The following is a 10,139-nucleotide window of genomic DNA, read 5'->3' as shown; positions in this document are numbered from 1 at the left end:
TTTGTTGCACATCATTGTAGTTTTATCAGAGTATTTCTGATCATTTTTATTCAGTCAATTTTATTGTATTGTTGTTATTTTTTTACGCTCCAATTTTACATAGTTGGCTATTCCTGATAGTTATTATCTATTTATTGAGTTTTATTAAAATTTCGTTCCGTTTATATTATTAACATGTATCTTATTTCAATGATTCTATAACATCTGGTTCTTAACAGTTTCATTCTTCTATCATTTTCTTTTTTTATGAATAAAACACGTTCCTTTCAGTCAGTTGTATGTTTAACATCTGTATATGTTCCAAGTGATCGAAAAGAAAGAAGAAATGCTATCGGTTGGTTTCGCTCGAACACTATGAACATTTTTTAGGTACATTGATCGTAGAGCGGATTGAATGTCAGAATCGATAATCTTTTCTCGCCGTTGCTGCTTCGATGTGCGCGCATTTATTTGCATTTATCTGATAATACGCCGTACTCAGCATTGAAATACAGTAAACTGATACGAATCGAAATATAATAATTTATTTCACCAAACATACCTCCTAGAAAGATTATTTAATTTATGTCACGAAAAAAGTACCTCCATCAAGAAAAATTCAATTACGATAAATGACTTATGTTTGTAATAATTAAGGTAAAAAGAGTCTGATTATTAAATTTGTATTTTTAGTTTATAAGTATGTAGTAACCATTCCATGATTCACTGGACAAAACATTTTTACGAACAAGTCATTTATTGTTATCAGATTATAAATTATAATAATCTTTTCCATAACTCGTGTTCTTTTCTTTCTGTGATGATCGAGTAAACAAAGAAACAACAATTTGTACACTCATTTGTTATTGCTTCCTACTCTATTAATATTAACAATGTTATGTTTTCACTTTAATTAGTTTGTTTTTTTCCACAAAGTTGTATATTTCCTAGGACTTATACTATAAAATAAGCAAAAAATGAATTTATATTGACTTACATACAATAATATGATATCGTATTCCTATGTTATTACTGTTTTTACCCTGTGTCGATTGTATTGTTTTATAACGTTTTTATTTCTACAAATTGCATTTTAATAAAGAAGTATTGCACAACGTTATCAATACTGTTTATATTACATGCTTTAACTTTTAAAACTTCTGAATGTTTGACATCATGATTAATTAGGAAAAAAATTTATTACAGGTACATGATAAATATATTAAAATTATTAACATGAAGTTAAACAATTCTTACTCAAACATCTTTTGCTTATTCTTCGTAGTTAGATTGTATGTATTAATCGTAATATATTACATTCAATGTCACTTACAAAATATGATAGTAAAGATGATGAAGAAATTAAAACATTATGTTTTAAAATGTAAATATTAATTTTATTACTATACATGTATATATATACATGAGAGCTACAGAAATTGTACACAGGTACATAAGTATATGTATATACAAAACGGCTTGATACTCAAGCAGATAAATACACAATATATCCAAAAATAAATGTCACCTAATTATTAAAGAACATATATAAATTTAATACACCTTTTTTATGCCCTTATACATGGATGTTTATTAAAGTCTTTGTACTCCTTTAATTCATAAAGAAATCAAATTATTCATGAAATGTAAAATATGATACTATGAGGTAAAAACAAGAAATTTCGTACATTAATTTAAAATTCTAAATGAAAAGAAGATTGTAAGCCTGGCGTAACATTTATTTTGAGATATCATTCATATTACAGTTTCGTTTAAGCATATGCTTTGATATTACAGATAAATAAAGTTTTTAGACTGTAAAGTTTCAATACAAAACAACGCAAAGGTCAAATTGAAATTTCTATGGAGTAATAATCGTATAAAATCTGTAACGAATGTTTCTATCTTAAGCACATTGAAAAATAATTATTATTCAGTTCATATGCTTAAACCAAACATGCTAAATGTGTATAAACAATGTCATATAATGAACAATGCTGTGCAAGGTATATTTATGTATGCATGAAACTTCATATTCTAGATACATAACGCACGTTTTAAACAATATTTCTTTCTAACATACGATTATTTCTAATAATTCTACAGAAATCGAGGTTGCTTAAATCAATGGTTGTATATCTACCATCAATAATTAATTCTGAAATTGCTCTACCTACAGCTGGCGCTTGTTGAATTCCATGTCCACTGAATCCGGTTGCAAACAATAAATTCCTATGATATGGATGCATTCCAATTATTCCGTTCTGATCGAAAGTATTATATTCGTAAAATCCTGCCCAACAAGACTTTAACTGTAAAGCAAACATTATATTATTTATATTAAAAACAATGTAAATCCATTCGATGAAACAGGAGACTTAAATACAGTTTTCATGAAATGTTAAATAATAATTAATCATAATTTAAAATGTGGTATTGTCAGTTTAGGCAAAAATTTATATGTCTCATTTTCATAACGAAAGTTTTTTAAGCGTAATACAATATATTTCCTGCGTACTATACTAATTATGTTTAAAGAAAAATTGTTATATTGAAATTACAGTTTACAGAAATGTCTTTTCAAAATATCTAATAAAAGGGAAATTTTATTTTAAACTCAAACATACTTTTAACTTTTCAAAAGATGGAACTCTCTGTGCAAGTATCGGCCAAACTTTTTCATCAAAGTAATCATAATCAACACTTAAGTCATCAATCGAAGGTTCCTCTGATTCTTCTGGTGATTTTCCACAAATGTAAGTACCTGCTAAACCTTCTCTTCTACAAAACATAGCAATAATATGAAAAATACTTAATATATTCAGTATTTCTGATGAAACTAATTAATAAATGCCAAATATATGTATACTGTTTTCAAAATCAATTTTCAAAATGTCCTATCGATCTTCTAAGTTTCATCTGATTTTTACCTGAAATATGTTCCTGAATAATCGATCGTGAATGGAGTATTTATACCTGGTCCTTCAGGACAGTGGAAACAATAGACATACCTTTTTCTGTGAAGTAAAGTTATTTTTATTGGTAAAATATTAATAACATGAATTTTAAATATCAACTGTATAAAGTTTACTAGCAATTAACAACCTTGGTTCAACAGGCAAAGCTATACTTTTTATGTCTCCACTTTGAAAGCCAATTTTTGCCATTCTTGCAATTTTTGCACTATAAGCACCAGCAGCCACAACAGCTAATGCAAAAGTTATGGTTCTTCTTTCCCCTTCTGGAGTTTCTATCTAAAAAAAAGAATGTTCATTTATATACTTTTGTTTCGTATTGCAAAACTAAAATTGAAACCAGAAATTACTTGAAATAAATGCAATTAAAAATACATGCTGGTACATGAAAATAGTGCATTAAGGGCACATATTAGAAGTACAAAATTCTGCGATACCAATATAAATCTGATATGTATGCTTAAATAAAAATATCATGACGTAAATAATAAAATTCGATAAAAATAATATTAAAATGTGTAATTGCAATGCCATGTACCTTTTAGTCAATAAAAGATATTAAACTATATTATATTCAGTCATATTATTTAGGACTCATTTTATAAGTTCATGATAGAATAAAAAAGATTTAAAAAATACATAATAAATTAAACTAAAGACTTACAATTAATTTGTCTAACTTCTCGTCTTTTATGTGTTCGCCTTTGTTCTTTTTATATTCAAATCCTTTTGCTTCTGCATAAGCATATTCTACTCCTAACATTAGTGCCTTCTTTTTAAAAGCACAAAGAAGAGACCATGGATCAAACCAGCCTTCCTTTTCCAATCCTAAACAACCCAATGCAACATCATCTGTGTTCATCCAAGGAAACATATCTTTCAGCTTAGTTGACGATAGTAAAATATTATTTGCTCCAAGAAAATTTTGTAATTTAGAATTCTCTATTAATGTGGATGCTCCTTTTTCAGATGCCAACATTAAATATCCATATGGATGGAAGAATGAATCAATCGGAGGTTCCCCCTCGATGCCTAAGTAATCATTAATGTTACGTAAAAACTCTGCGCCAAAAAGAGACATTTCAACATTTTCTTGGAGGGAGAATTGTTGGCGCAACCCTCCCACTGAGAGAACCGTTGATGCTGTAGTATACTGAAATGAAGTTCAAGTTTCTTATTACAAAAAGTATATGAAATTCTTTAACTGGCTTACTTATGGATTTATTCCTTTGAGTACAGTATATTCTCGATAAATGTTCGTAAAGATTTCTATATTAAATGCTTTTGCTTCATCACCACTACTGGAGGACTCTCTCTTGGAACCAAGGATGTAACACCAGCGGCTTCCCTTTCACGAGCCAAAAGCTGAGCAAAAAGAAAAAAGACTAAAAAAACAGCGTATCGAGGGAAAAATTAATGCAACAATAAAACTATTTTATTTTTGGTTATTTTGATATGTAAAATTTATTAATATATTAAATAACATATTAAATAACAATATAATTGAGATTATTTGTGAAGTATCAGAAACGATAATGAAAGAAAATTGACATGAAGTAAATGAATATGATTCGAAGTATATCAGGTTTGGTATCATTTTCATCAGACAAATCTCAAGATTTTCATGACGATATAACCAAAAAGAAAAGTTTCATTGATGTACCAGTGCTGTCACAGCGATACGCAGACTTTTAATCTTTGTGGCTGCCTTGAGCATACTGCCGGCAAAGTACAAAAGCAAGCTGCCGAGGCTTGACCCAAAATTTATGAGATGCAGGAATTGTGTCCCTTTACGATAACTGTCCCAATCCGGTTACGAATTTTGAGCATTAATCAAAAATTTACTGTAATCTTTTATAGACTGTACTTATAACAAAAACATTGTATTTGTTTCACACATTAAGAGTACATTTATATGTGACAAGACTTACCATCGGATTTTTCTCAACAACTATAACTTTCATGGTTTTATAATATCGTTTCTTCAACCAATAAGCTATTGAACTGCCTATTACACCTCCACCAATTACAACAATATCACAATGCAATGAAATCTCAGGTGTACGATCTGACCAAGGTATTACATCGTCGTTAGGGTCCCATGGCAGTAGAGCATTTTTTAGTGATTCTAGATTATTTTTTATTTTATTTAATGTTGGAAGATTAGAATCCTTGTCCCTTAGAATAATTCTATTAGTTATTCTCTGAAAATTCATGATAGGATTAATATAAACTTAAAGAAAAGCATGTTAAGCTATGATATAACAGTTTATTTAATAGTACAATAATTGTTATATATCAATACTATTTCGAAACATGCAATAATTGTATTACGGTATTAACAATACAAATATTGATACAAAATCTAATTTTTCAGAGTCAACGTCATGTAAAGTCTGTACATAATAATTTCATTCTTAATATTAAAAAATAATTTAATTACGTATAACTAATCCTATTTTAATGCTGTATATAAAATTGTACAATTATTTAAATCAAACACAGCAAAGGTACTCATTATTTGAAATTAATACAGGACTTAGTAAAGATGATAATAGTTTAATTCTTTTTCTGTTTGTTTTAATTTCAAAAGTGGTTTTACTTCTGTAGCATATTTATTAATATTTAATAATTATTGTCTTTCAAAACTACATTAATTTAAATCTTATATAAACGATAAAAAATTGAATATGGTTAATAATTTATAAAGGTTAAAAATTCTTAACAATTTTAGGAGATACATAACTAAATACACTACATAGTAATATAAATTATCACAGGAATCAGTATGTAATTCGGCAAATAACCTACAAATTCTAATTGCTTACCTTATCTGCAAAAGTTCTTCTAATTTTCAAAGAACCACATTTTTGCAGAAACTTAATTTGCCTAGTATTTTGAAGATAAATACGCAACATATTCACAATAACAATAATTCGTCGAATACTTTAAATTTGAGGAGTTTCTTATCTTATACCATTAAACGATCATATTGGCTGCATTATAAGGAACTCTGAAATTTCCAGACGTGATAAGCTTCAGATAAACAAATTCAAAAAGATTTCATATCTATTTAAAAACATAATGCTGACTGTACAATAAAGTTAATAAATAAGATAAAATAACTTTATTTCAGGAACGTGCATTTTTGCACAAGTTGCTTCTCGATTAATCGATTTTTGATTCGATATTTATTCAACTCACAGTTATACTTATTATTTAAATGTAAAACATAAATTTATGTTAACAAAATAAGTTCTAGATATAATGAAACATGATAAGTTAGCATAAAGTTTGGAAGACTATATCAATATACTTAATAATAAAAATAATACATAATTATCAACGTTCTATATATTATATCTATACATTATTATGATTTACTATGACATTACTTTGTATTTCTGTTATTATTTCTAACTATGTATATGTTGTTTCATTATATGAATGATTAATTTAATTAAAATAAAAAGTTGTTAAAGGTTTTATAAGATTATTGTACAGTCTGCAAAATAGAAGTATCTAACTTGGTTTACAAATTGTTTTTTTATAGTTTATTCATGATAATCCTTAGGTCATAAGTCATTCCGTTATCTTCAAGACTACCAGAGTGTGGGAGTGAAAATATGAGGTTTTATTAAAAAAATTAAGTGGAACTTCATATTTACATGCTCTATTAAAATAAGTAAATTCATGTATAACAACAGCTTAAGATATAATGACAACACCTATGTACATTTAACTTTATCAATATATGTTACAAAACTGGAAATACCACACTAATTACAAAAATCGTCTTTATTGGAACACTTTCATTGATGCAATTGTTGCCCTTTTTCTTCTATGTTTGTTACGATCTTCTGATCTCCTGATTATAGAAGACTTTATTTTACAATATATCACAATACCTCTGACTTCAAAGAAATTTACACTGAAAATTGTCAACCCTTATTGTTTTGTTTGTCAATCATGTTACATGGAATAAGAACTAACTTAGGAATCATTCCAGGTGGTGCTATAAATTGTTGAGTACTTTGCGGTGTATTACGTCCAGAATATCTAAGTTCTGCTTCTGTTACAATTTTACAGATATTCATTTTAATATCTGCTTGCGCTTTTGCTGGAAGTCGCTTAACAGTTTGTGCCATGCTATCAAAAAAGAGTTCTATACTGCTTTTTCCCTCTGGTGCTAAGTAGACTTGATCATAATTATTCTGTACATCCTATAAGAAATAATATTGATGAGTTAAAAGATGACAGTGGCCACAGTCATTATATTAAAAAATTTGTATCAATACACTCACTTCTCCTGTAGAATTATTTTTATTAGGACTGCTCGCAACTGGTGCAGTCACAAAAACTGGTGTATCCACTGTTCTTTTTGTGAAAGGAGTTTTCAAAATACTATAAGTTGTAGGTATTTCTGCTGGTTCAACTTTCATCTTTTTTGGTCTTATTTTTCTAAATTTTGATTGAATTTGTTGCGCATACATATCAATATCATGTTGCGTTGTATCTTCTACATCTACGGTTTTGAATACACCATCCCCATTATCAGTCAATTCCATAGAATCACGACCTAAGATTGGATCTGCAGTTGTTTCCTCTAAAACCTCCAAATATTCACTGTAATCTTCATCATTACGATCTTCCAGTTGCTCTAAAAGACCTTCAGAACTGATTCCACCGGCATTTATATCTTGAATGTAATCTTCTGTTAATTCTATACTTTGTGCCTGATAATCAGACTCGTACCTAATTGCAAAATTTTAAAAGATACTTGCAATTCTTTAATTGTATTATATAAAAATATCAATGTTACCATAAAATATTATATTTCTAAGACTGTGCAATATACTTACGGGAATTTTAGAAAGCTAAGATGATCCTCAAAAATCCATTTTTTTCTACGAACTCCTTTTTCTGTCTTATTCTTATATTTTAATATGCGACAATACGTATCTCTCAAATTTTTCCATCTTAGTCTCACCCAGGTGGCTAAGGATATCAATAAAATTGTATTTTTAAATAGAATTAAATACCTAGTAATCAAATCCTAAGTATAAGAATCATAGAAAAATTCATATAATGAAGTAATTAGAGAGTTTAGGAAAATAATGTGTTAAACCATGAGGTCAATATTCATGTAACATGAATTTCTTAATATTATTTCTGATTTTATTAATAAAGACTATGGATTGGTAAAGGTTTTACTAATTAAAAAAGGGTATTGTAATGAATATGTAGCATTATTTTTAAGAAGACGAAAGAAAACAGGTTCATACGATCGAGACCAAGTTCATCGGAAATCCTCTTCCAGACTTTCTGTCTGAACTCCTGAAGCTTAACCGAAGAGCCCTTCACTTCGGCACTATATAAAACTGGGTGTTGTTTTATCGCTTCGATGATTTTCAGTGAAATTTTATGCGAATCAGGCGGCATCGTCGGCACCATTTCGTCCGTTGAAAATCGTTCGAAGGAAATAAACTACAATCGTCAATATTGAAAACTCGATCCTACACTTATCAATTGAGATTCAAAGAAAAATTTCAAGCATTGAAAAGAAGTTTAATAATTTATTTTCAATTTGAAAAAAATATATTACAATCATTTGTTTATTAATAAAAATGAAATTTATGATTTTATTTATCGTTACTATAGTTTGTGAATTGTTTAATAGAATCGGATACAAGATTCATTTAAGAAAACAGATAAACCTGTGTTTTAAAAGTATAATTACATTTTCCTTTGAGAAAGTTAAAAAATTCTTTTTATTTGAGAAGAAAATTGCAGGTTGGTTTCCTTGCTTAATATATACATTTTTTAAATCCGATTAAATTGTTTAAAATTGATAGCAAAGTTTGAATTCATAGTTCAATGACGTTATATGAAAGGTTTCCTTAACTGATATGAAAAGTTCACGTCGCGTCCTAAGAATCGGTCGTTAAGTACGCTGAAAATAAAGGGTCTGTAAATGAAACAACAATCGCCATTCTCAGTAACTACACTTCCCTCGCGGTCGCGATATCTAACCGGAAGTTGGCCATGTATAGTTTTTTTTTAAATTTTAAATTAGAGTTTACCTATTTGTTTGGAGTTTCTTCTCTATTCACGAAATTTGCAATTTTAATACCAGTGTGTATTCTACATTACTGCCTCTTATGGTACTCCGTATACTGATACATGTATACTTATAGTAACATTATTACATATTTTACTAGTAGATAGATATTTAATCAATTAAGAAACAGTAAAAGCACTGACTAGGTATAGAATAGACCTATCATCCAATACTTTTTTCTGTCCCACGTTCATAGGGCTACGTAACCCTGTTACCATTTTAGTGTCAATACCCAACGTTACCGATAAAGCATGAATTCTGAGTATTATTAGTACAAATGAAGTGTTATATATTCCATTCATATGTTCGAATGTTCAAGAAGAGGTAAAGAAGTTTCATATTTGCAATTATTTTGTGATACTGTAATAGAAATCCGTATCCTGTGAGAAAAATCGTATTTAACGATATGAAATGTATAATAAATAACGGTCTTAGGGATTTCTAATGGAGAGCTAAATCGTTAAAAGGAACATGTTGCTTAAACAAATTAGTTAAAAATGATATTTATTTGGGGAATATGAACATCAATAAATATACGAGAGCGGTAGAGCGAGCCGCGATATCGGTGCTCTCCGTCGGTGCCGAAGTATACCGAACGGTGCCGGAGTTGGCCGGAACGGTTGAACGGGAGCGAGCGAGAGCGGGAGAGCGTGCCGAGTATCGGTGCTCTCCGTCGATCCAACGCGCTAGTGAGTTGCGTCACCCAGTTTATTGACTTAGCCGTGTACGCCGTATACCAAGGTCGTACCAGCCCGTGCAGGTCTGTGCTTGCTTCCTCACTTTGTCGTGAACCGTCGCGGAGGGTGGTCGTGCGTCTCATACTCGTTCTTTCTCTTGTTACTAACCCATTGTTTGTTGCAGGCATTCGACAACCATCAATTTATTTACTGTGCATATTGTTGTGTCCCCTCTCTTGTTACTAATCCCTTGTATGTTACAGATGTTCGAGAACCATTGGCTTTGATATTTATTTTCTTGTGTACTGTGATTCATTTACTCTGATTTATTTACTCTGATTTCTATACTGTGATTTATTTACTGTGTATATTATTAATCTATTTACT

The 10,139-nt window shown here is 29.3% G+C and overlaps 2 protein-coding genes across 2 annotated transcripts; both read right to left on the bottom strand.

Annotated features, from left to right (window-relative positions):
• Nucleotides 1-1,986: 1,986 nt before the first annotated feature.
• On the bottom strand, nt 1,987-5,951 carry LOC107187547 (FAD-dependent oxidoreductase domain-containing protein 1). Its single transcript, XM_015575671.1, has 7 exons — nt 5,783-5,951; nt 4,886-5,158; nt 3,619-4,107; nt 3,085-3,233; nt 2,910-2,996; nt 2,607-2,760; nt 1,987-2,291 (listed from the first exon to the last, which is right to left on the bottom strand). The coding sequence occupies exons 1-7, from the start codon at nt 5,870-5,872 to the stop codon at nt 2,037-2,039; spliced, it is 1,497 nt and encodes a 498-aa protein (XP_015431157.1). The 5' UTR covers nt 5,873-5,951; the 3' UTR covers nt 1,987-2,036.
• A 678-nt stretch (nt 5,952-6,629) lies between these two features.
• On the bottom strand, nt 6,630-8,425 carry LOC107187575. Its single transcript, XM_015575700.1, has 4 exons — nt 8,240-8,425; nt 7,817-7,952; nt 7,259-7,709; nt 6,630-7,177 (listed from the first exon to the last, which is right to left on the bottom strand). The coding sequence occupies exons 1-4, from the start codon at nt 8,406-8,408 to the stop codon at nt 6,896-6,898; spliced, it is 1,038 nt and encodes a 345-aa protein (XP_015431186.1). The 5' UTR covers nt 8,409-8,425; the 3' UTR covers nt 6,630-6,895.
• Between the last annotated feature and the right edge of the window lie 1,714 nt (nt 8,426-10,139).

Source organism: Dufourea novaeangliae, unplaced genomic scaffold (assembly GCF_001272555.1).
Source record: "Dufourea novaeangliae isolate 0120121106 unplaced genomic scaffold, ASM127255v1 scaffold89, whole genome shotgun sequence".
NCBI lineage: Eukaryota > Metazoa > Arthropoda > Insecta > Hymenoptera > Halictidae > Dufourea > Dufourea novaeangliae.
This window is presented reverse-complemented; position numbering and strand designations above follow the sequence as displayed.